Here is a 25,375-nt window from a genome sequence, read left to right on the forward strand (position 1 = left end):
GAAATTGAGGGGATCCTGGGAAATGAATTTATTTTTTCTAAGCCAACCCATATGAATTATTAAAAAAAACAGGCATAGTACCAGCAAATACGTTCCCTTCCATACAATACCATGTGATCTACAAAGTGGTTTTACATGCAGGGGGTTTCTATTTCTAGCAGTTTACACTTAACCACCTCTACTAGGAGCTCCTCCTCAGCACTCAGCTACTTGTAGAGTGACAGTCCTGGAGCAAAACACGACTCTGGTGGGACTCGAACCCACAACCTTTGAATCACTTCAACTTCTAGAAGTCCAATGCGCTATCCATTGCGCCACAGAGCCAGTGATAGTGAAGTGGATCACATGCTTATATATACACAGTTTTACCCTGACTGAGGTCTTACTATATAACTTTCTTGTTACTTTGTTCATTTTTAAGCATGTTGCACTGATTTGCATGTCATCAGAAGTTCCTGCACTCATTGCTCCCTTTACACCCCCTTTGCTTATCTTACTTCAGTCTACATAGGGGGCAGTGGAAGGTGCAGGAAGCCCCATGTGAGGAATGGAGTGGAATGCTGCTGAAAGTTTGTAAGAAGTGCAGTCACCTATGGAAGGGTTATAGAGATCGAAAGTGTGATATAAAGGAGAGTGGAGAATATAAAGGGGTACACTGTGGAGGAGGTATGGAGAGAGGTATAGGGGTGCACTGTGGAGGATGTATGGAGAGAGGTATAGGGGTGCACTGCTGAGGAGGTATGGAGAGAGGTATAGGGGTGCACTGTGGAGGAGGTATGGAGAGAGGTATAGGGGTGCACTCTGGAGGATGTATGGAGAGAGGTATAGGGGTGCACTGTGGAGGAGGTATGGAGAGAGGTATAGGGGTGCACTGTAAAGGAGGTATGGAGAGAGGTATAGGGGTGCACTGTGGAGGAGGTATGGAGAGAGGTATAGGGGTGCACTGTGGAGGAGGTATGGAGAGAGGTATAGGGGTACACTGTGGAGGAGGTATGGAGAGAGGTCATCTGCCCTCTTCCAGATGACGCACAGATGAGCCTAAACGGGACGGCTAACGCATCTGCCAGGAAGGTTCCCTAGGTTGGGGGGGGAGTTCTCCCAACTAAAGCTTGACACCGCTGACAGCTCAGCCCGTCCCCCTGCTGATGGGAGAGGGCTCCTGTACAGCTCTCTGATCCTAAAGGGTTTGGGTCACCACTGGCCAGCAGATCCCCCCGCGGATCCATTTCTTCCACTGGCCACCGACTATCTACTGGACGGGTACAGGCAAACCTGTCATTGTGTGCTGTCATCATTTCCAGCCACTGGCCAGGGTCATCTGGTGGTTCTCTATTAGCTGCAACACCCAGATGCCTGAGCCTGGAATAAGGTTGTTCCTGGGTGATCTGGACCTGGTTCCATGGCTTGGATACTAGAACCTCCACCCTTGGACCTGTCTCCCACACTTCTGCTCTTTCTGCTTCAGCCAGAGACCGGTCAGCACAACCCCTGAGTTCCTCCAGGCTGACATCCAACCTATCAGCCAGCGAGAATACAGTGTTGTCAGATAGAGCCTCTGAGAAAGTAAATTCAGAGGGGGTCAGTGTTCCCCCATCATCCTGTGATCCTCCCCTTGCTGTACACAGCAATGAATCCTCAATCATGATACTCATAGCTGTGGGGACAAAGGATAGACCACAGAAGACTTTATTCCACCAGGGGTCATCCTCTGACCCGTGCCACACCCTTCTACTCTGTCCTCCTCAGCAGAACATCTGTCAGACAACACCTAAGCTCCTCCGGGCCAACATCAAACCTATCAGCCTGGAGGGACTCAGTGATGTCAGATGCAGCTGCTGAGGTGGAAGACACTGATTGGGCTGAATTTGCCCCAACATCCTGCAGACTGCCCTCGGCAACACACAGAAATTAGTCTGCACTGGCAGTACCCGTGACTGTGGTGACAGAGGGGAAAGTTACAGGAGGAAGGATTCCACTAGGTGTTGTCCTCTGACCCACGTCACACACTTCTACCCCGTCCTCAGCAGAGCGTCTGTTGGCACACCTGAGTTCCTCTGGGCTGGCATCAGATGTAACAGCCTCTGGAAACTCAGTACCGCCAGCCACAGCTACCGAGGGGGTAGAGTCAGAATGAGTCAGACTTAAACCCTCACCCTGTGGTCCCTCCTCTGTGCCCCACAGCCCAGGATCCAAAATGGCATGACTGGTATCTGTGGGAACAGGGGAGCAGACAAAAGAAAACTTCATCCCACAAGGGGATAGAGGCACACAACACCGGTCTATACCAGGACTTACTGAAACACAGTGTGCCTTTTTCCCCGGGAACTTCAGAAGAACATTCTGTTTCTTTACATATGGGTACAAAACCAAATTCCTTTTGTCCATACAACCCCATCCTGCCATCCACCACTGGCGGTCTTTCAGCCAGACCCCTGAGATCCTCTGGGCTGCCATCAATTTTCACAGCCGTACCTAGAGCTATCTGCCACAGGTGCCAGGTGGACAACAGTCTGAGGAGACCTTAGGCCCTCTGGGCCAGGTTCACAAGGGTCCAACCCACCTAGATTGGGCCCTTCCACAGACAGTTCCTCTGTAGCAGTGGGCCATGACTGGTCCGGGGTCACTTGGTGGGCACCCCGAGTCACCACTGCAGCAGAGGGAAGGTCTGCCTTGCACATGTCATTACATTTGGCATCACATAAAACATTATCAGTTGCAGAGTCCTCTGTGATTTTAAACTCTTCTCCAGGCCTTGACTCCAGACAGTCACTAGAGCCAGGCCCTGGTACACAGTCTTTCACCCCCTGACCCTCCCCAGAATTCCCAGTGTGCACTGAGTCACTCAATAGTACATTACATGAATCCGAGGCCTCAGGTGGAAATGTAGACTTCAAGGGTGTTGACTTTGACTTGTACTGGGTTACCAACCGCCCCAGGTCAGTACCCGATAGTATGTTAGTGGTATCTGCTATGCCCACTTCTCTCACTTTGCTTCTGGATCCTTGGGGCAAAGAAACACAAGCTGTAGGTAGTACAGGGGTGACTCATCCAACCCCTATGATAACTGTAGCTTTCTTTGGGACCACATCCTCACGACTCCTCCATCCGGGAAGAGCTAGGACATCCTCAGGTCCCTTATCTCGGAGTCCAGCTGAAACATTGTTGCCTGCGGTAACTGGCTGCAGGCTATCCACATGGCCTCCTTCATTAGTGGGACCTGTTCTGCCCACTTCTTTCACTTGACTTCCAGATTCCTGGTTCAAAGAAACACAAGCCATAGGCACAGCAGAGATGGCTCCTCCAACCCCTGTGACAGCCATGGCTTCCATTGGGATCACATCCTCACAGCTCCTCAATTCTGGAAGAGCTAGGACATTCTCTGATCCCGTACCTTGTAGTCCAACTGTTACGCTGTTACTTGCAGTTATCCGTTCGGCCTCCTCCATTTTCTCCAACAAGAAACACAGTAGGGGGTACAATTTCCACTTTTGCTAGTGGGCTAGATATCCTCAGGTTTGGACAGGGCCGTGCTTAATGTCCCACTTGGTTACAGATAACACACTTCCAGGTCTCCATAAATGTAGGTTTGGCTCTTGTAGTTCTTGATGCAGATGGAGGTAACAATGCATTACCCTGCTGGATTTGGACCATCTTGGCTTTGAGCCTTCTCTGTTTGCTCCACCCACAGTTGGTGCTTTCTCTCAATGTGTAGTAACGCGGAAATGAGCTGAAGCTGCAACTCGAGGTTATCACTTCTCAAAAGCTGTAGAGAAAGATCCTCTGATTTCTTGTACCAAGAGGATTTGAGAACAGAGTCACATCGATTCACGCAGTCATCTGGAGTGGCACAGTTCCAGGGTTCCACCAACATAGTGCGTTGTTCTAACTCCATCTCTATCAGAGCACCTAGGAGCTGGTACCTCGTCTTGCCAACTGTGTTGATGCCCTTTAGATCACAGAGGTCAATCACAGTCTCATCGGGCTGTCTCAGGTACCAGCGTATTAACTCATCTTCCTGGGTTACCATCTTCACATTTTTTCCCAAATAAAAGATAGAAAAGCCAAGTATTTCTTCTACAAAACAAAAATGATGCACTGAGTGAGCTTCTGTAGGTCAGTCACTTCTACCGAGCTTCCAACCTTTAGTACACGGGTTAAATGAATAAGCCATGCACTAATGTACTAAGCAGATCCCACTGCTGCCACCAATCTGTCACGAATCCCCCACACGCCACGCCCACAGAGACTAGTTAACCAAGGTGCGCACGCGCGGCCGTGACAGGGGGTACGAGGGAATAAAGGGGACTTAACTTGAATATATAAAACCTTTGCAGGGAGAAAAAACACACATGGCTGCTCCCGTTTACAAAGCCCTGGGTTCTTAGTAAACACAGAGCTCTTTACTGTCATTCGTCAAGCCAATCAGCCAGTACGGTCATGAATCATTGGTTGGGACCTGCTAACCAACTTGGGCACAGATTGGGCGACGGAAGCGCTTGTATGTGCACGCCCTACCAGTAAATGCTGGATCACATACATGTGGAAGAAGGGCACCCTGGATCACATACATGTGGAGGGGGGTGTCACGACCCGCAGTCGCCGCCACCAACAGGCGACAATCGCACAGCCGCGACTAACAGTAATACGTCACGCCCACGGCGTCAGACCCCAGACCTTCTCACCAAACTCGTGACCGAAGGGCCGGCCGATCCAAAACCGCGGTGTGACGCGCGTAACAAGGCCCCACCCAGCTGCACCCTACACAGCGATTGCCCAGCTAATGGACTACAATCGGTGCCTGCAGCCTGGATGCGCTTGTTACTGGGTCAGGTTAGTTACGCAACTAACCCTATACTGCCACCACCACTTTTGTCGGAGACTGGGAAACTCCCGTTACTAAATATACACTATAATGATTGAAATATTGGTCTATATAGCACGGCCCGCGGACCTGCTATACAGAGATATACAAACAATAGCGTCTCTTCAAAGGCAGGGATTCGTGAATTGCAAGTAAGCGCTTAGAAACAGTTTAACACTTTCAGAAAGAAAGATTTATTACTAAAAGCGTTGGATGCAAAATAAATATGTACAAAGAGATATCACAAAAATATATATATGTATACAAAGACACAGCAAACATAGAATAGCGGGAAAATACAGGATAAGTTACTTGCCTTGCCTGGTTTTAGCAAATTCAAGTTGTGAGCAGAAAGCTTCTTTGATCTCCCCTTGTTACGATGTTGCTGGGAGATCCCTGTGTGTGTGTGTGTGAGAGTTTCTCTAACTCGCTTAAAAGTCTTCAAGGGTCCCTCTCAGGGGAAGGGGGGCTCTGACTACCCATTTTGGGAGTGGTCATTGGGGAACTCTACACTAAATTACTAGCTCATATCCCGTGATATGAACCATACAGTTGACCTGAGGACTGTGCACTTATTCTGGTTGGTTTGATAATGAGTGGGCTTACATAGTTTTGGGTGATAAAAATGACACCTCATTCAGACTGGATGGCTCCACTTCTCATGTCTTCCTGGTTGTCCCCCACACCATCTGCCAGGAGATAACCTTTGCCTCACAGGAATGCAGGGGGGATGTGAGGAGTGATTTGAGAAATGCCTCAGATAAACAGATAGAACACGAAAACGAGGGTTGAGGGGGAACTCCGCTCCAATTCTGATGAGCAAGTTTGCCACACCTCCCCCTTAAGTGGTTGCCAAGGAGTGAGCTACAAGTTCTCTCCTGACGCAACCGACATCTGTCCAGAGGTTCCTCTTGGGACGTCGTGGTACTGCTGTACGGCGGGAGAACCGAAGTCCGTCTGAACCGGAAGCCGTTCTCCCCAGCAGCACTGCTGGGCCGACCAAGTGAGTGGTCACGGGTGGGTACCAGTCGGCTGTGGACATCCGAATCCCGTGGCAACTGCCAGGGTGCCCACCTGTCCACAAAACACTTTGGCTCAGGGGTGTCCTTTGCTAACATATTAATATGTAGCTTCTTATCAAGGTAGAGAAGAAGATTTCCCTCTCCTACCTTCTTCCTCAGGCTTAGGACTACATCTGGCCTGAAGGTAGTAGCGTCCGTGTGCACCGGAACCGGACAGGCGAATTCTGGGCCTCGCCTCCCAGTGCTGTCCACAGGTACCTTCATCCAAGATGGACAGTCCTTGTTACCTGCTAGCATCCAGGACACCGGTTCCTCCAGTTTCCTGTCTGCCAGGTCAGTCACAGGCCCAGCTGAGCCATGATCATCGCATCCAGGCGTCTTACCGTAGCCAGCTGTACCTGCGACTGACGTAACCTGCTTCTTGGCCTGGGGAGCAGACCAGGCCTCAACTGCCTCGGTCTCCCCATGCCCAGACCTCTGGGGGTCTCTTCTTACTGATGGGTTCCTAAACTGAACCACTGACATGCCCCTCTGACAGTTACCCTTCTGGGCTGTCGGACTGGGCACAGGCGGTTTGTTCCCGCCTAGTGACAGGGGCGCAAGTGGCTCTTCCCAGACAGGGCTGAGCACCGCGAGGCCCCTACAGTGGACAACGGCACCCAGGTCCACTGTGCATTGCGGGCCACTCCTGACCGCAGGAGTGGCTGTCAGTGCCTTCTCAACCCCAACTAGCTTTCCCAAGGATTCAGGCAAGCCACATGGGGTAGTGAAGGCTGGCTCGTTAGAGATGGTGGCCCAGGCTCCTTGCTCAGGCCCATGATGGCAAAACAGTAGGCACCTTCCGGATGCTCCATTGCCTCATGGCTCCTGGGCATGGGGTAGGCCACAAACCCAGGGCTGGTGTTCAGTTTCCCAAGGCTCTCAGAAAGCCTGGTCATCGTATCCTGCTGCAGGACCGCGACCATTAGGACTGCCCAGACTCTAGCTGATCCCTGGATTCCTGACTGTGCCATTCCCTTTGCCTCTGTGGCCCAATCAGCCGGCACCTTCTGAATCCAGACACCATCTATCGGAGGCCTGGGCAGCCGCTCCGGACCCCGAGTGCTAGGGAAGGGTGATTGGGTCTGGGCCCGGAGGCCCTCTCTCTGTAACCCAAGCATCAACCTTCCTTCCACTCGTAATCCAGGCCTGCTGCCTCTGACCTCTGTCTGTCTGCCTGTGAACACACCTTGACAAGTGAAATTAACTGACAGGCTTTCAGGCTCCCAGCCCCCACTGACTAGGCCAGTCATTCTAGCCTCCTTGCTTGTTTGTTTACTCTCCCCAGCAGGGGGGCTCACACCTAGCCCTGGAATAAAATTTCCATCTGAATGGCTTTCCAGAGCAGTCTGTGGGATTACAAAGCTCATTTAGCTTATCTCTGAAGGTCCTTTGAGACTCACTTTTCAGGGCTGCCTGAAGTGTGAAACTGCAAGTCCCAGCCAGCTTACCTCTGAAGGTCCATTGGGACTCACTTTTCAGGGCTGCCTGAAGTGGGGAACTGCAAGTCCCAGCCAGCTGTGGTGTGCCTTCCTTAGTAGGGCAACTCACAGTTAGCGGGCCTCTGAAGCTCCTTTGGGAATCGCTTTTCAGTGCTGCCTGAGGCGTGGAACTATAAGTCTCAGCCAGCTGCCTAGTCCTATGCAAGGCCAACGGCTGGGCACTTATCAAGGCACAATCTTCTGAGCCTGGGCAAGGGACAGACCTATCCAGACAATCCCCTTGCTCAGCCTCCAGAGACTGTACCTCAGCCCCCAACACTGAAAACGCCTCCTTTGTTTCATCACAAATCTCATTGTTAGCATTACCAACATTGCCGTCAACAATACAAACATTATCAATGACATTCCTATCAATGCTACTAATATGACCCATGACATTCCTATCAATGCTACTGATATGACCCATGACATTCCTATCAATGCTACTGATATGACCCATGACATTCCTATCAATGCTACTGATATTATTACTGACATTCCAGACTGTATTCCCAATGTTGCTAACATTAGTAAGATCACCCTCAGTGTCACCACAACGATCCTCAACAGTCATGTTCATAATATCAGGGACACATGAGTCCAATACCTCCCCAGGCCAGGGGATTTCTTCTGGTTCTCCAGCTAATGGAGACTCCTGCAGCCCCACACCATTCCCAGCCCCCTCCCTCTGTCCATCCACCGGTGGCCCAGACATTACCCCAATATCTGTCCCCAGTTCCTTGGCTGGTCCAGAGAGTTCCAGAGGGCCCTTCCGGGTCTTCTCGGCAGGAGCGTAATACGAAAGAAGAGTGCCTAGGTCAGCACCCAACAAAACAGGGGTGGGCAGTTTATCCGAGACCCCCACCTCCCTCATCCCCCTCCCCACACCCCAATCTAGGAATACCTTTGCACAGGGTGTGCGTGAACGGGTCCCCCCAACTCCTGTGAGGGTCAGGAACTTTCCTGGGATGAGGTTCTGTGGCTCAATCAGCTCTGGCCGGATCAAAGTGACGTCTGCCCCGGTGTCCCGGAAACCAGTTGCAGACCGGTTGCCCACGGTAACGGGCTGCAAGTTGGCGGGGTTTACCCGCATCTTCCTGCGAACGAACAGCACAGAAGAAGAGTTGCTGGCCGGCTGGCCAGATGATGTCATCTGCTTCTGCTCAGGACACTGCGTCCTGAGATGTCCGGCTTTCCCACAGGTGAAACATCTGCGGGTGTCAGGCAGGAATGCCTTGGCTCCAAGCGCTGCAGGGTTGGGCGGAGGTGAAGCTTGACTCACCGCAGTAGGAGAGATTGCTAGGGACGATTTCCCCCCTTTCCAGCTGTTCGGAGGAGCTTTGCGAGGTTCAGGCACTCGCGTGTGGACGAAGGTATCTGCCAGGTCTGCTGCAGCTGTAGTAGATGCTGGCTCCCTCTCCAAGACGAACTGTCTGACGTCTGCTGGACAACTGTGCAAGAGTTGATCTCTGATCATGAGATCCTCCAAAGATTCATAAGAATCAACTTTCAGTCCCTTAGTCCACTGTCGGAATGTGGTGCGTAAGCGACTTGCCACATCCGTGTAAGAGTCCCCAGGTCCTTTCTGCATGGACCTGAACCGCTTGCGGTACACTTCCGGGGTCATCTGGTACTTCCGGATAATGGCATTTTTTAAACGTTCATAGTCATCATCTTGCCCCTCTGGCAATTCAACAAACGCTTCCAGGGCCTTGCCTTGTAGCCCTGGTGTCAGGTACCGAACCCATTGAGCTTGGGGCACATGGTACTGACGGCACGTTTTTTCAAAGGACAGTAAGTACGTGTCAATGTCACTGTCCTTTTCCATTGCGGGAAACTTGGCTGCGCCCACGGAAAGAGTGCCGTCCCTGTGATCTAGGGACCCGAGGTTCTGACCCAGTCGCTGCTGGAGCCTTGCCATCTCCATCTCGTGCCGACGATCAGCTTCCCTCTGCACCGCCTCTCTCTCAGCTTGGCGTTCCGCAGTTTCTCTGTCAGCCCGGCGTTCCGCAGCTTCTCTGTCAGCCGCTGCTTGGCGCTCTGCAGTTTCTCTGTCAGCCGCTGCTTGGCGTTCCATGAACCGCAGGTATGCCTCCAAATCTGTCTCCAGGAGGCGTTTTAGGGCCTCCTGCATCTGAGAAGAGTCTCTGCTGGTTACCGGCACCACGTTGCTAGCGCACTCAGGCGGTGGTGTGACGTTAACCTTTGGTGATCCTCCAGTGTCAGTCTCTGTATGCCCATCCTGTGAGGCTGTCTCTGAACCACTGGCAATGTGGGTAATGGGAACCTCTCCATGTTCAAGTTCCCCCGAGTTCTGATTTGCTCGGATATCATACTCCACTAGATCACTAATCAAATCTTCACGAGTTTTGCGACCGACGTCCAGTCCTCGTGAGGCACATTCAACTTTCAAATCAGCTTTGCTCATTTTCTCGTAATCTGCTTCACCAGGCATAATTGCAAGCAAAGATAGAAGAAAAACGTAGGAAAAGAAGGAGCTGTTGCTATGTGTCTCTCTATACACACATATATATAAAATAAAATATGCACCGCTTGTTTTCTAAGGACTGTTTCCACAAAGGTTACAATCCTTCAGTGCAGAGCCAACTTTTAACACTGCACTGAAGCTCTTACTGCAATTATCCCACGTACGCTGCCAACAATATGTCACGACCCGCGGTCGCCGCCACCAACAGGCGACAATCGCACAGCCGCGACTAACAGTAATACGTCACGCCCACGGCGTCAGACCCCAGACCTTCTCACCAAACTCGTGACCGAAGGGCCGGCCGATCCAAAACCGCGGTGTGACGCGCGTAACAAGGCCCCACCCAGCTGCACCCTACACAGCGATTGCCCAGCTAATGGACTACAATCGGTGCCTGCAGCCTGGATGCGCTTGTTACTGGGTCAGGTTAGTTACGCAACTAACCCTATACTGCCACCACCACTTTTGTCGGAGACTGGGAAACTCCCGTTACTAAATATACACTATAATGATTGAAATATTGGTCTATATAGCACGGCCCGCGGACCTGCTATACAGAGATATACAAACAGTAGCGTCTCTTCAAAGGCAGGGATTCGTGAATTGCAAGTAAGCGCTTAGAAACAGTTTAACACTTTCAGAAAGAAAGATTTATTACTAAAAGCGTTGGATGCAAAATAAATATGTACAAAGAGATATCACAAAAATATATATATGTATACAAAGACACAGCAAACATAGAATAGCGGGAAAATACAGGATAAGTTACTTGCCTTGCCTGGTTTTAGCAAATTCAAGTTGTGAGCAGAAAGCTTCTTTGATCTCCCCTTGTTACGATGTTGCTGGGAGATCCCTGTGTGTGTGTGTGTGAGAGTTTCTCTAACTCGCTTAAAAGTCTTCAAGGGTCCCTCTCAGGGGAAGGGGGGCTCTGACTACCCATTTTGGGAGTGGTCATTGGGGAACTCTACACTAAATTACTAGCTCATATCCCGTGATATGAACCATACAGTTGACCTGAGGACTGTGCACTTATTCTGGTTGGTTTGATAATGAGTGGGCTTACATAGTTTTGGGTGATAAAAATGACACCTCATTCAGACTGGATGGCTCCACTTCTCATGTCTTCCTGGTTGTCCCCCACACCATCTGCCAGGAGATAACCTTTGCCTCACAGGAATGCAGGGGGGATGTGAGGAGTGATTTGAGAAATGCCTCAGATAAACAGATAGAACACGAAAACGAGGGTTGAGGGGGAACTCCGCTCCAATTCTGATGAGCAAGTTTGCCACAGGGGGCACTCTGGTGCAGTAAATCTGGCATGACTGGTTAAACACCAAAAGTGCATCAAAAACTGATCAGGACCCATAATTAAGGGATTGTTCCAAAAACATCCAAAAATTGCCAAATTGGGTGACAACATTCTGGTAGGATCTACGGTTTGATTTACTCGTATACCGATGAACGAATGAGGCTGTCTGCAAGGAGAAGCACAGGAGCAGAGGAAATTGAGGGGATCCTGGGAAATGAATTTATTTTTTCTAAGCCAACCTATATGAATTATTAAAAAAAACAGGCATACTACCAGCAAATACGTTCCCTTCCATACAATACCATGTGATCTACAAACTGGTTTTACATGCAGGGGGTTTCTATTTCTAGCAGTTTACACTTAACCACCTCTACTAGGAGCTCCTCCTCAGCACTCAGCTACTTGTAGAGTGACGGTCCTGGAGCAAAACACGACTCTGGTGGGACTCGAACCCACAACCTTTGAATCACCTCAATTTCTAGAAGTCCAATGCGCTATCCATTGCGCCACAGAGCCGGTGACAGTGTAGTGGATCACATGCTTATATATACACAGCTTTACCCTGACTGAGGTCTTACTATATAACTTTCTTGTTACTTTGTTCATTTTTAAGCATGTTGCACTGATTTGCATGTCATCAGACGTTCCTGCACTCATTGCTCCCTTTACACCCCCTTTGCTTATCTTACTTCAGTCTACATAGGGGGAAGTAGAAGGTGCAGGAAGCCCCATGTGAGGAATGGAGTGGAATGTTGCTGAACGTTTGTAAGAATTGCAGTCACCTATGGAAGGGTTATAGAGATCGAAAGTGTGATATAAAGGAGAGTGGAGAATATAAAGGGGTACACTGTGGAGGAGGTATGGAGAGAGGTATAGGGGTGCACTGTGGAGGAGGTATGGAGAGAGGTATAGGGGTACACTGTGGAGGAGGTATGGAGAGAGGTATAGGGGTACACTGTGGAGGAGGTATGGAGAGAGGCATAGGGGTGCACTGTGGAGGATGTATGGAGAGAGTTATAGGGGTGCACTGTGGAGGAGGTATGGAGAGAGGTATAAGGGTGCACTGTGGAGGATGTATGGAGAGAGGTATAGGGGTACACTGTGGAGGAGATATGGAAAGAGGCATAGGGGTGCACTGTGGAGGATGTATGGAGAGAGGTATAGGGGTACACTGTGGAGGAGGTATGGAGAGAGGTATAGGGGTACACTGTGGAGGAGGTATGGAGAGAGGTATAGGGGTACACTGGGATACAAAGGAGGTATGGAGAGAAGTATAGGGGTGCACTGTGATACAGAGGAGGTATGGAGAGAGGTAAAGGGGTACACTGTGGAGGAGGTATGGAGAGAGGTATAGGGGTACACTGGGATACAAAGGAGGTATGGAGAGAAGTATAGGGGTGCACTGTGAAACAGAGGAGGTATAGAGATAAGTATAGGGGTACACTGTGATGCAGAGGAGGTATGGAGAGAGGTATAGGGGTACACTGTAATACAGAGGAGGTATAGAGAGAGGTATAGGAGTACACTGTGATACAGAGGAGGTATGGAGAGAGGTATAGGGGTACACTGTGGTGGAGGTATGGAGAGAAGTATAGGGGTGCACTGTGAAACAGAGGAGGTATAGAGATAAGTATAGGGGTACACTGTGATGCAGAGGAGGTATGGAGAGAGGTATAGGGGTACACTGTGATACAGAGGAGGTATAGAGAGAGGTATAGGAGTACACTGTGATACAGAGGAGGTATGGAGAGAGGTATAGGGGTACACTGTGGTGGAGGTATGGAGAGAGGTATAGGGGTACACTGGGATACAAAGGAGGTATGGAGAGAAGTATAGGGGTGCACTGTGAAACAGAGGAGGTATAGAGATAAGTATAGGGGTACACTGTGATGCAGAGGAGGTATGGAGAGAGGTATAGGGGTACACTGTGATACAGAGGAGGTATAGAGAGAGGTATAGGAGTACACTGTGATACAGAGGAGGTATGGAGAGAGGTATAGGGGTACACTGTGGTGGAGGTATGGAGAGAGGTATAGGGGTACACTGGGAAACAGAGGAGGTATGGAGAGAGGTATAGGGGTACACTGGGATACAGAGTAGGTATGAAGAGAGATATAGGGGTACAGTGTGTAGCATTCATGCCCGCAGAGATGGATGCGGTTCAACCACTTTGGCTCCAATCTCCATCTTGACGAAGGATCCTCCATCTTGTACAAACATATCCCCCTCATTCCCATTCTTCCTCTCTGTTCAGCCACAGTGACATATGGCCTGTGTGTTGGCAGTGTCACAGGAGGCCAGAGCCCAGCAGGGGGCTATGAGCTATAAAACCCCCAAGGGAGCTGGGGCCTCGCTGTCCAAAGAACCCGTGCAATCTAGCACATCGTAACAAGATAATCCAAGCCTTCCCCTGAGTTCAAACACATTCCAGAGGAGTAGAGACTAGATAACACTTTTAAAATCCATTTTCCCCCTATGTCTCATATCTTGGAATATGAGAGGCTTACATAAAAACCAGGCCTATCTTCAGATTGCCCACAAGAAGACAAACAGTTTGATAGGTCACACTCCCTGACTGGAATACCTAGGACAGCAGAAAATTACATCTCTGGAACCCTTAGAGTATGTATTTAATATTTCATATCTAACCATTCCTCAGATGCATCTGCATAATAATCTACCCGCGGGTGGAATGTCACTTGTGCATAGGGAAAGTTATGAGCAAAATATGAACTATGAGAGATTTTGGCTCTAGTTTAGGTATCCGCCCAGACGATCCCTCCATAAACGGGGCATTGGTCCTTGACTTCAGAGACACCCCCTGCTGGGGAACTACAAAATGGGCTGTCAGGCCTAAGAGAGCTAAGTTGAAGAATTCTCCCTTTTAACATCAGAACCAACCTGGGAGACGTGCCCTTTTGCTTTGAAACGTGATCTGCAAACCCAATGCTGATTGGCAAGTACTTTAACCCTTTAACCTCCTTTCTGTTACCTCTTTGCTGTGCTGTTGTTCTCTGTATATTTATATATATATCGGTTACATCTTTTTTCTGTAAATATTTTTATTGCACCCTTTTGACCTTTTAGTAATAAATCCTTCTTTCTGAAAATGTTGAACTGTTTCTATAGCTCTTTATTGCAACTTAGGAATTCCTGCCTCTAAAAGAGCGCTACTGTGTTTGTTTAACCCTCTGTATAACCTGCCTGCAGTGACAGTGCTATACAGACGATTATCTCAACCATCATAGTGTTATTGCTGAGATTGCCGAGTTTCCTCTTTCTCTGTACAAAAAGGAGGTTGTGGCAGAGTGAAGGGTTAATTGCGTAATTAACCTGACCCAGTAACAAGCGCATTCAGGCTGCCGGTACATCTATTGGTGGTCCATGAGCTGGGAAATCGTTGTGCAGGGTGCAGCTGGGTGTGGCATTGTTACGCATGTGACATCGGGGTTTCAGATTGGCTAGTCCTTCGGACACAAGTTTGGTGAGAAGGTCAGGGGTCTGACGCCGCAATCGTCACACAGTGTGATACAGAAGAGGTATGGAGGGAGGTATAGGGGTACACTGCGATACAGAGGAGGTATGGAGAGAGGTATAGGGGTACACTGAGATACAGAGGAGGCATGGAGAGAGATGTAGGGGTACACTGTGGAGGAGGTATGGAGAGAGGTATAGGGGTACACTGTGATATAGAGGAGGTATGGAGAGGTATAGGGGTACACTGTGATACAGAGGAGGTATGTAGAGAGGTATAGGAGTACACTGGGATACAGAGGAGGTATGGAGAGAGGTATAGGGGTACACTGAGATACAGAGGAGGCATGGAGAGAGGGGCAGGGGTACACTGTGGAGGAGGTATGGAGAGAGGTATAGGGGTACACTGTGATATAGAGGAGGTATGGAGAGGTATAGGGGTACACTGTGATACAGAGGAGGTATGTAGAGAGGTATAGGAGTACACTGGGATACAGAGGAGGTATGGAGAGAGGTATAGGGGTACACTGTGATAAAGAGGAGGTACGGAGAGAGGTATAGGGGTACACTGGGATACAGTGGAGGTATGGAGAGAGGTATAGGGGTACACTGTGATAAAGAGGAGGTATGGAGAGGTATAGGGGTACACTGGGACACAGAGGAGGTATGGAGGGAGGTATAGGGGCACACTGTGATACAGAAGAGGTATGGAGAGAGTTATAGGGGTGCACTGTGATAAAGAGGAGGTATGGAGAGGTATGGGAGTACACTGTGATACAGATGAAGTATGGAGGGAGGTATAGGGGTACCCTGGGACACAGAGGAGGTATGTAGAGAGGTATAGGGGTTCACTGTGAACCAGTGAAGGTATGGAGGGAGGTATAGGAGTACACTGGGATCCAGAGAAGGTATGGAGAGAGGTATAGGGGTAACTGTGATACAGAAGAGGTATGGAGGGAGGTATAGGGGTAACTGTGATACAGAAGAGGTATGGAGAGAGGTATAGGGGTAACTGTGATACAGAAGAGGTATGGAGGGAGGTATAGGGGTAACTGTGATACAGAAGAGGTATGGAGAGAGGTATAGGGGTAACTGTGATACAGAAGAGGTATGGAGGGAGGTATAGGGGTAACTGTGATACAGAAGAGGTATGGAGAGAGGTATAGGGGTAACTGTGATACAGAAGAGGTATGGAGGGAGGTATAGGGGTGCACTGGGATACAGAAGAGGTATGGAGAGAGGTATAGGGGTAAGTGTGATACAGAAGAGGTATGGAGGGAGGTATAGGGGTAACTGTGATACAGAAGAGGTATGGAGGGAGGTATAGGGGTGCACTGTGAAACAAAGGAGGTATGGAGAGAAGAATAGGGATACACTGGGACACATAGGAGGTATGGAGAGAGGTATAGGGGTACACTGTGATACAGAGGAGGTATGAAGAGAGGTATAGGGGTAACTGTGATACAGAAGAGGTATGGAGGGAGGTATAGGGGTACACTGTGATACAGAGGAGGCATTGAGAGAGGTATAGGGGTACACTGTAATACAGAGGAGGTATGGAGAGGCATAGGGGTACACTGTAACATCAGACATATGTAACACAGAGTTCAGGGGTCAGGAATAAGCAACACAGAAATTAGGGGTCAGGAGTAAGGCTGGCCATACACTATACAATGTTTTGTCCAATTTCTGCCCAATTTCCTTTAGATTTACCTTCAACTATTTAGTGCAAGAGCCCGCCTAATTGGATACAATTGAAAGTTGTTAGGTTTGACCTCATATTATACGTTTTTTGGTAAATCTAAACCAAAAATCTCAAGAAAATTGTATAATGTATGGCCAGCCTTAGTAATGTAGAGTTTATGGGTCAGGAGTAAGCAGCACAGAGTTTATGGGTCAGGAGTAAATAACACAGAGTTTAGTGGTCTGGACTAAGGCTGGTCATACACTATACAATTTTCTTACAATTTTCTGTCCAATTTCTGCCCAATTTCCTTTAGATTTACATTTAACTATGTAGTGCAATGGCCTGCCTAATTGGATACAATTGAAAGTGTAGATTAAGTGAGACCTCATATTATATGGTTTTTGATAAATCTAAAGAAAAATTCTCAAGAAAATTGTATAATGTATGGACAGCCTAAGTATTATTATTATTATTATTCAGTATTTATATATCACTTAGCACTGTACATTACAATGGGGGACAATACATGAGACAGTACAATAACAATACAGTGCGATACATGAGGGGTTCGAGGGCCCTGCTCCTTGGAGCTTACAATCTAGGAGGGAGGGGATGGTGGTACGGGAGGAAAAGCTGTGGGGGATGGAGTGGTAGGAAGAGTGGAGGAGATTGGCAGTTAGCAGAAGGTGGGGTTGGCTTCCCTGAAGAGGTGGGTTTTTAGGGTGCGCCTAAAGGAGAAGAGAGTGGGTGATAGTCTGATGGATTGGGGTAGGGAGTTCCAGAGGATGGGGGAAGCCCTGGAGAAGTCCTGGAGACAGGCATGGGAAGAGGAGACCAGGGAACTAGAGAGAAGGAGGTCTTGTGAGGAGCAAAGTGTGCGTTTTGGGTGGTATTTGGATATTAGGTCGGTGATGTAGTTTGGGGCAGAGTTATGGACAGCTTTTTTGAATTTTATGCGTTGGGCAATCGGAAGCCATTGGAGGGATTGGCAAAAGGGGGTGGCGGAAACGGAGCGGTTGGTAGGGTGGATGAGTCTGGTCCCCGTATTCAGGATTGACTGAAGTGGGGATAGCCTGTGGTGAGGCAGGCCAGTGAGGAGGGAGTTGCAGTAGTCGAGTCGTGATATGATGAGGGAGTGGATGAGTTGTTTAGTGGTTTCTGGGGTTAGGAACGTGCGGATTTTGGCGATGTTGCGGAGGTGGAGTCTGCATGAGTTTGTTAGCAATTGGACCTGGGGCTGGAAGGATAGATTGGAGTCAAGAATGACATCAAGTACTCTGGCTTGCGGGGTGGGCTTGATGGTGGCATGGTTGGACGTGATGGAGAAGTCAGTGGTGGGGGGGTGCTTGGGCTGGGGGGAAGACTAGGAGCTCGGTTTTGGAGAGGTTCAGTTTAAGGAAGTGGAGCGACATCCAATCTGATGTGTCGTTCAGTAGGCTGGTGATTCGGGCGGAGACTGAAGAGGAGAGGCGAGGGGTCGAGAGATAGATTTGTGTGTCGTCGGCATAGAGGTGGTAGTTGAAGCCATGAGAGTGTATCAGTTGGCCAAGGGAGGAGGTGTAGATGGAAAAGAGAAGGGGCCTGAGGACAGAGCCTTGAGGGACCCCAACAGAGAGGGGGAGTGGGGGGGAGGTGGTAGTGTTATAGGTAACGCTGAAGGAGCGTTGTGATAGGTAGGATGAGAGCCAGGAGAGAGCAGAGTCTCTGAGGCCGAGGGAGTGTAGTTTCTTGATGAGGAGGGGGTGGTCGACTGTGTCGAACGCCGCGGAGAGGTCAAGGAGTAGGAGCACTGAATAGTGGCCATTAGCTTTGGCAGTTAGCAGGTCGTTGGAGAGTTTGAGTAAGGCGGTTTCGGTGGAGTGTAGGGGACGGAAGCCGGACTGTAGGGGGTCGAGGAGGTTGTTGCCGTTGAGGTGGGAGCTTAGGCGAGTATAGGCTAAGCGCTCTAGGGGTTAGGATGTAAATGGCAGCAGGGAGATGGGTCTGAGGTTGTTCGGGTCGGTGGGGCCCAGGGAGGGCTTTTTAAGTATGGGAGTGATGTGTGTGTGCTTCAGAGGGGAGGGGAATGTGCCAGAAGAGAGGGACATGGGGGGGGGTAGGCGTTTGAGGACGAGGAGACAGAGAAGGTAATAAGGTTGTGGTCAGAGAGAGGGAAGGGGGTGTTTGTGAGGTTGTGGGGGGTGCAGAGATGGGAGAAGAGGAGGTTCAGGATGTTCCCATCAGAGTGGGTGGTAAATTGTATGCACTGAGTGAGTGCAAAAGAGGAGGTTAAGTGGAGGAATTGAGATGTAGCCGGGTTATTGATGTTGACAGGGTTGTTGAAGTCTCCAAGGATGATGGTGGGTAGCTCGGAAGAGAGAAAAAAGGGTAGCCAGACGGAAAAGTCACCAAGGAAGCGGGATACGGGTCCAGGAGGCTGGTAGATCACAGCAATCTTCAGGGGAGTTGGAGAGAAAAGTCGGATGCAGTGGGCCTCAAAGGAGGAGAAGGAGAGAGAGGGGGGGTTTGAGAGGACATTGAAAGGTGCTCAGTGGTGACAGAAGCAGACCAACCCCACCACCTTTTCAACCATTGGGTCTGGGTATGTGGGTCCAGATGAGACCTCCATAGGAGAGTGCTGCAGGGGAGGTGGAGTCAGTGGCTTGGATCCAGGTTTCCGTGATCGCTAGGAGGTTGAGGGAGTGGGAAACAAAGAGGTCGTGGATGGCGATGAGCTTGTTGCAAACCAATCGGGCGTTCAGAAGTGCACAGGAAAACTGGGGGGGTGATTTTGGGGAGCAGAGGGACAGGTACTAGGTTGAGGGAGTTGCGGTAGGACGTGGAAGTGGGAGGGTGTCTTGTGGGTGGGCGAGGAGGTGGAGGGCCAGGGTTCGGGGAGATGTCCCCGTTGGTTAGGAGAAGAAGAAGGATGAGACAGGTGGCATGGGAGCGGGATGTTCCGGAGCGTGTAAGTCTACCAGTGGAGGTGTTCGGGTCAGTGTGAGAGTGGCGCATTAGGAGGAGGTGGTGGGTGCCGTAGAGGGGAGAAGGAAGCAGTGAGGGCGCAATGAACAGATGTTTGGGAGGAGCAAAGGGATATAGAGAAGAGATTTTGGGAATGGAGGAGAGGAGTATGAGGAGGAGGCGTGGGGGAGGCATTTTAGGGAGGTAAACGGAGTGGCGGACAGGTGTGGTGGGAAGCTTGGTTGCAGATAGTCTAGCGTGCAGTGGCGTATCTCGTCGCTCTGTCTTCTGGTAGCTAGAGTTCTCGTGCCTAGGAGCAGGATGGGTAGAGTTCAGATCGATAGGTTGGGGGTAATCAAGCTGCGAGAATCAATTTGTGAAAGTCTGGTTAAAGGGGTGAGGTTTGGTTTGCGGAGATGAAGGGTGGTCGTCAGCAGCGGAGGTGTTTCCAGGTGGTGGAGTTGAAGGGAGATCGTCAGGAGCGGAGGTGTTTTCCAGGTGGTGGAGATGAAGGGTGATCGTCAGGAGCGGAGGTGTTTTCCAGGTGGTGGAGATGAAGGGTGATCGTCAGGAGCGGACGTGTTTTCCAGGTGGTGGAGATGAAGGGTGGTCGTCAGCAGCAGAGGTGTTTTCTAGGTGGTGGAGATGGGGTGTGGAGAAGGTTGTGAGAGGTGGGCATCAGATGTGGGTGATGGGCGTAGTAAGGCTGGGGAACTGCACAACCAGCAGTCGGGCCTTCTCCCGCACTGTGTTCCCGGGGGTCGTCAGGTGGGTTTCAGGTCCGGGCAGGTCAGGTTGTGCTGTGGTGGGCGATGGTAGGCTTCACCAGGTTGAGGTTGTCCATTGAGCTCAGCGGTCCAGGCAGGGTTGCGTCGTGGGAGGCAAGGAGTAGGGGTCAGGAGTAAGCAGCACAGAGTTTAGGGATCAGGAGTAAGCAACGTAGAGTTTAGGCATCAGGAGTAAGCAACACAGAGTTTAGGAGTCAGGAGTAAGTATCACAGAGTTTAGGGATGAGGAGTAAGCATCACAGAGTTTAGGGGTCAGGAGTAAGCAACACAGAGTTTAGGGGTCAGGAGTAAGCAATATAGAGTTTAGGGGTCAGGAGTAAGCAACACAGAGTTTAGGGGTCAGGAGTAAGCAATATAGAGTTTAGGGGTCAGGAGTAAGCAACACAGAGTTTAGGGGTGAGGAGTAAGCAACATAGAGTTTAGGGGTCAGGAGTAAGCAACACAGAGTTTAGGGGTCAGAAGTAAGCAACATAGAGTTTAGGGGTCAGGAGTAAGCAACACAGAGTTTAGGGGTCAGGAGTAACTATCAGAGTTCTGGGGTCAGGAGTAAGCAACATAGAGTTTAGGGGTGAGGAGTAAGCAACATAGAGTTTAGGGGTCAGGAGTAAGCAACACAGAGTTTAGGGGTGAGGAGTAAGCAACATAGAGTTTAGGGGTCAGGAGTAAGCAACACAGAGTTTAGGGGTCAGGAGTAACTATCAGAGTTCTGGGGTCAGGAGTAAGCAACATAGAGTTTAGGGGTCAGGTGTAAGCAACACAGAGTTTAGGGGTCAGGAGTAAGCAACATAGAGTTTAGGCATCAGGAGTAACTATCAGAGTTCTGGGGTCAGACGTAAGTATCACAGAGTTCAGGGGTCAGGAGTAAGTAACATAGAGTTTAGGGGTTAGGAATCAGTAGCACAGAGTGCAGGAGTCAGGAGTGGGTACTGTAGAGTTCAGAGGTCATTAGTAAGTAACATACAGCGCAGGGGCCAGTAGTTGATAATTCAGTATTAAGTAAGGCAAGAGTTCAGAGGTCAGTAGTATGTTATGCAGAGTTCAGTACTAAATAATGCACAGTGTAGGGGTCAGGAATAAGGAATGATGAGTTCAGAGGTCAGCAGTAACGCAGAGTGCAAGGGTCAGTAGTATATAACACAGAGTTCAGAGGTCAGTATGATGTAACGCAGAGTGCAGGGGTCAGTAGTATATAACAGAGAGTTCAGAGGTCAGTATGATGTAACGCAGAGTGCAGGGGTCAGTAGTATATAACAGAGTTTAGAGGTCAGTATGATGTAACGCAGAGTGCAGGGGTCAGTAGTATATAACACAGAGTTCAGAGGTCAGCAGTAATGTAGAGTGAAAGGGTCAGTAGTATATAACAGAGTTCAGAGGTCAGTATGATGTAACGCAGAGTGCAGGGGTCCAGCGTAGGTACTTCAAGGTTTAGCAGAGTGAGAGGGGAAGCTGGGGGTCTATCCAGGAAAGCGATCATACTTGATGTACCTATTACATACAGTCGCAGCAATTGTATATATTGCATTGCTTGCATTGAATTTTTGCTGCTTTCTTTGGCTCAGGCACCTTCTCCCAACAGAGCTAAAGGCACCAGTGACGTCACACGGAGCCAGTGATGATCCCAATGACTCTCAGCACAGCTCCAACAAGGTAGCGTGGCCGAGCGGTCTAAGGCGCTGGATTTAGGCTCCAGTCTCTCTGGAGGCGTGGGTTCGAATCCCACCGCTGCCATGTGTGTATTTTATTTCCGATCACTCATATAATCCCACGGGACATAAAACAATCACCGATCAATTCATACATTTCTGAATCATTTAACAAAAAAGTCTCAAAACTGATATAAAGGATCAGAGATTCAGGGAGCGGCTCATAGAAAGGCAGCAGCTGCAGGACCCCACCGACCAGCAATGTGGAGACTTGCACCTCCCTCCACCCACAATCGCTGGGTCAGGGGCTATAGATAGTCACACTTTTTGCTGTTACTTTTAGAAATAGAAAATATTAAAAATGTATTGACCAGCCACGTTTTTGCGAGTTTAACAATTTTTTTTCTCTATACAATGTTAAAAAAAAACTTTTCAAAACCAGGTTTTACTATACACTGTAATAGCTATACATAAGTAATGTCCGGCCCGGCCGGTGTGAAGGCATTTTCCGTTCTCCATGCGTTGGACAGCGGCGGCCATATTGTTGGAGACTAAGAGGCTTGGTTAAGGAAGACACACTGTAGAGAGAGCAGAGCTCTAGTGACTAAAAACGTGTATCTCGCGAGATCTGGCAGCGGCGGTGGTTGTATTAGCGGTTAGTTGTTGCTAGGTAACCCATGGTGAGCGGGCCGCGCGGCAGGTAACACTGAATGTGTATCGGGTTATGATATTTATGTATTGAGTGGGCTGTACCATCTGCACCAGACTAGAGGGGGGTCTTTGGGTTCTTATACTGGCCGGGCTATGTGTGGGTTAAGTTTTGCTTCCTGTACTGTAGTGTAAATGACCCTCCAGGGTGTGGACGGTAATGTGATGCTCTGAAACTGGAGGTGATGGACAGAATTCACTAAAGGGGGGGATTGGGTCCTGGTGCAGGCACTTCCTGTTGGAGGGTGACAACTGGGGGCTCTTTTTTTTTCAAGAAACATGACCGTCTCAGTCCTTTTTATACTCTATTAGATTGTACACCCCTTGAGGGTTAGGGACTGATGTGAATGTACAATATATATGTAAAGCGCTGTGTAAATTGACAGCGCTATATGAGTACTTGAAAGAAATAAATATATTTGTATCAGGAAATCAGTGTGCCCCGTGCAACATCCAAAGTGGGACCCTGGTATAAAAAATAAATGCGGCACTCCAGGGCAACAAGGGGGTGTGGTTGAATAGAGTCTGAGATGATTTACATCATGTAGAATGTGCTAATGTTAAATAGGAAATGAAAAGTGCAGAGCAAAGGGACAAAGATGGCAAATGTGAACCCTTCCCCCATACCAAATAGGAGGAGAGAGAGGGTGTGGGTGAGAGAACGAGAGAGAGGGTGAGGGTGAGAGAACGAGAGAGAGGGTGAGGGTGAGAGAACGAGAGAGAGGGTGAGAGAACGAGAGAGAGGGTGAGGGTGAGAGAACGAGAGAGAGGGAGAGAGAACGAGAGAGGGAGAGAGAAAACGAGAGAGGGGGGAGAGAGAGAAAACGAGAGGGGGGGAGAGAGAGAAAACGAGAGAGAGGGGAGAGAGAGAGAAAATGAGAGAGGGGGGAGAGAAAATGAGAGAGGGGGGAGAGAGAGAGAAAACGAGAGAGGGGGGAGAGAAAGAGAAAACGAGAGAGGGGAGAGAAAGAGAAAACGAGAGAGGGGAGAGAGAGAAAACGAGAGAGGGGAGAGAGAGAAAACGAGAGAGGGGAGAGAGAGAAAACGAGAGAGGGGAGAGAGAGAAAACGAGAGAGGGGAGAGAGAGAAAACGAGAGAGGGGGGGAGAGAGAAAACGAGAGAGGGGAGAGAGAGAAAACGAGAGAGGGGAGAGAGAGAAAACGAGAGAGGGGGGGAGAGAGAGAAAACGAGAGGGGGGGGAGAGAGAGAAAACGAGAGAGGGGAGAGAGAGAAAACGAGAGAGGGGAGAGAGAGAAAACGAGAGAGGGGGGGAGAGAGAGAAAACGAGAGGGGGGGGAGAGAGAGAAAACGAGAGAGGGGGGGAGAGAGAGAAAACGAGAGAGGGGGGGGAGAGAGAGAAAACGAGAGAGGGGGGGGGAGAGAGAGAAAACGAGAGAGGGGGGGGAGAGAGAGAAAACGAGAGAGGGGGGGGAGAGAGAGAAAACGAGAGGGGGGGGGAGAGAGAGAAAACGAGAGAGAGGGAGAGAGAGAAAACGAGAGAGAGGGGGAGAGAGGGAGAGAGAGGGTGAGAGAACGAGAGAGAGGGTGAGCGAACGAGAGAGAGAGGGTGAGCGAACGAGAGAGAGAGGGTGAGCGAACGAGAGAGAGAGGGTGAGCGAATGAGGGAGAGAGAAAACGAGAGAGAGGGGGAGAGAAAACGAGAGAGCAGGAAAAAAAAAACGTGAGAGTGGGAGAGAGAAAACGAGAGAGCGGGAGAGAGAAAACGAGAGAGGGGGAGAGAGAGAGGGAGAGAGAGAACGAGAGAGAGAGGGTGAGAGAACGCGAGAGAGGGTGAGGGAATGAGGGAGAGAGAAAACGAGAGAGAGGGGGAGAGAGAGAGAAAACGAGAGAGGGGGAGAGAGAGAGAAAACGAGAGAGGGGGAGAGAGAGAGAAAACGAGAGAGGGGGAGAGAGAGAGAAAACGAGAGAGGGGGGGAGAGAGAGAAAACGAGAGAGGGGGAGAGAGAGAGAAAACGAGAGAGGGGGGGGAGAGAGAGAAAACGAGAGAGAGGGAGAGAGAGAAAACGAGAGCGAGGGGGAGAGAAAACGAGAGAGAGGGGGAGAAAACGAGAGAGAGGGAGAGAGAGAGAACGAGAGAGAGGGTGAGAGAACGAGAGAGAGGGTGAGAGAACGAGAGAGAGGGTGAGAGAACGAGAGAGAGGGTGAAAGAACGAGAGAGAGGGTGAAAGAACGAGAGAGAGAGGGTGAGAGAACGAGAGAGAGAGGGTGAGCGAATGAGGGAGAGAGAAAACGAGAGAGAGGGGGAGAGAAAACGAGAGAGCGGGAGAGAGAAAACGAGAGAGCGGGAGAGAGAAAACGAGAGAGCGGGAGAGAGAAAATGAGAGAGAGAGAGGGGGAGAAAATGAGAGAGAGAGAGGGGGAGAAAATGAGAGAGAGAGAGGGGGAGGGAGAAAACGAGAGAGAGGGAGGGAAAACGAGAGAGAGAGAGGGGGGAGGGAGAAAACGAGAGAGAGGGGGGAGGGAGAAAACGAGAGCGAGGGAGAGGGAAAACGAGAGAGAGAGGGGGGAGAGGGAAAACGAGAGAGAGAGGGGGGAGAGGGAAAACGAGAGAGAGAGGGGGGAGAGGGAAAACGAGAGGGGGGAGAGAGAAAACGAGAGAGAGGGGGAGAGAGAGAAAACGAGAGAGAGGGGGAGAGAGAGAGAAAACAAGAGAGGGGGGAGAGAAAACGAGAGCGAGGGGGAGAAAAAACGAGAGAGAGCGAGGGGGAGAGAAAACGAGAGCGAGGGGGAGAGAAAACGAGAGCGAGGGGGAGAGAAAACGAGAGAGAGGGAGAGAGAGAACGAGAGCAAGGGGGAGAAAACGAGAGAGAGGGAGAGAGAGAACGAGAGAGGGGGAGAGAGAGAGGGAGAGAGAGAACGAGAGAGAGAGGGTGAGAGAACGAGAGAGAGAGGGTGAGCGAATGAGGGAGAG

The 25,375-nt window shown here is 50.0% G+C and overlaps 2 protein-coding genes and 3 non-coding genes across 6 annotated transcripts in view; 2 read left to right on the plus strand and 3 right to left on the minus strand.

The window, feature by feature from the left end:
- Positions 1-239: 239 nt before the first annotated feature.
- TRNAR-UCU (transfer RNA arginine (anticodon UCU)) lies at positions 240-324 on the minus strand. The gene is given in 2 exon segments: positions 240-275; positions 288-324. It is a non-coding gene; the product is annotated as a tRNA-Arg (tRNA).
- A 6,718-nt stretch (positions 325-7,042) lies between these two features.
- On the minus strand, positions 7,043-9,831 carry LOC149437443 (uncharacterized). Its single transcript, XM_089660905.1, has 2 exons — positions 7,474-9,831; positions 7,043-7,099 (listed from the first exon to the last, which is right to left on the minus strand). The coding sequence occupies exons 1-2, from the start codon at positions 9,829-9,831 to the stop codon at positions 7,043-7,045; spliced, it is 2,415 nt and encodes an 804-aa protein (XP_089517031.1).
- Positions 9,832-11,631: 1,800 nt separating this feature from the next.
- On the minus strand, positions 11,632-11,716 carry TRNAR-UCU (transfer RNA arginine (anticodon UCU)). The gene is given in 2 exon segments: positions 11,632-11,667; positions 11,680-11,716. It is a non-coding gene; the product is annotated as a tRNA-Arg (tRNA).
- Positions 11,717-21,738: 10,022 nt separating this feature from the next.
- TRNAL-UAG (transfer RNA leucine (anticodon UAG)) lies at positions 21,739-21,820 on the plus strand. The gene has a single exon. It is a non-coding gene; the product is annotated as a tRNA-Leu (tRNA).
- Positions 21,821-22,362: 542 nt separating this feature from the next.
- Positions 22,363-25,375, plus strand: part of TMEM107 (transmembrane protein 107) — a 41,270-nt gene continuing 38,257 nt past the window's right edge. For both annotated transcript variants that reach the window (XM_089660898.1, XM_089660897.1), the window contains exon 1: positions 22,363-22,435. The gene's annotated coding sequence lies outside the window, so the exon portion shown is untranslated. The remainder of the gene's footprint in view (positions 22,436-25,375) is intronic.

This window comes from Staurois parvus, unplaced genomic scaffold, assembly GCF_062004578.1.
Source record: "Staurois parvus isolate SC_StPar_1 unplaced genomic scaffold, SC_StPar_1.0 ptg001287l, whole genome shotgun sequence".
NCBI lineage: Eukaryota > Metazoa > Chordata > Amphibia > Anura > Ranidae > Staurois > Staurois parvus.

Bases quoted from the DNA above. Each gene is read 5' to 3' on its own strand.
- LOC149437443 (XM_089660905.1), bottom strand. From the start codon at position 9,831: ATGAGCAAAGCTGATTTGAAAGTTGAATGTGCCTCACGAGGACTGGAC. The intron at 7,100-7,473 runs GTGAGTTGCCCT...GTGTGTTCACAG, and splicing joins GCTTCAGAGGCCCGCTAACT to GCAGACAGACAGAGGTCAGA.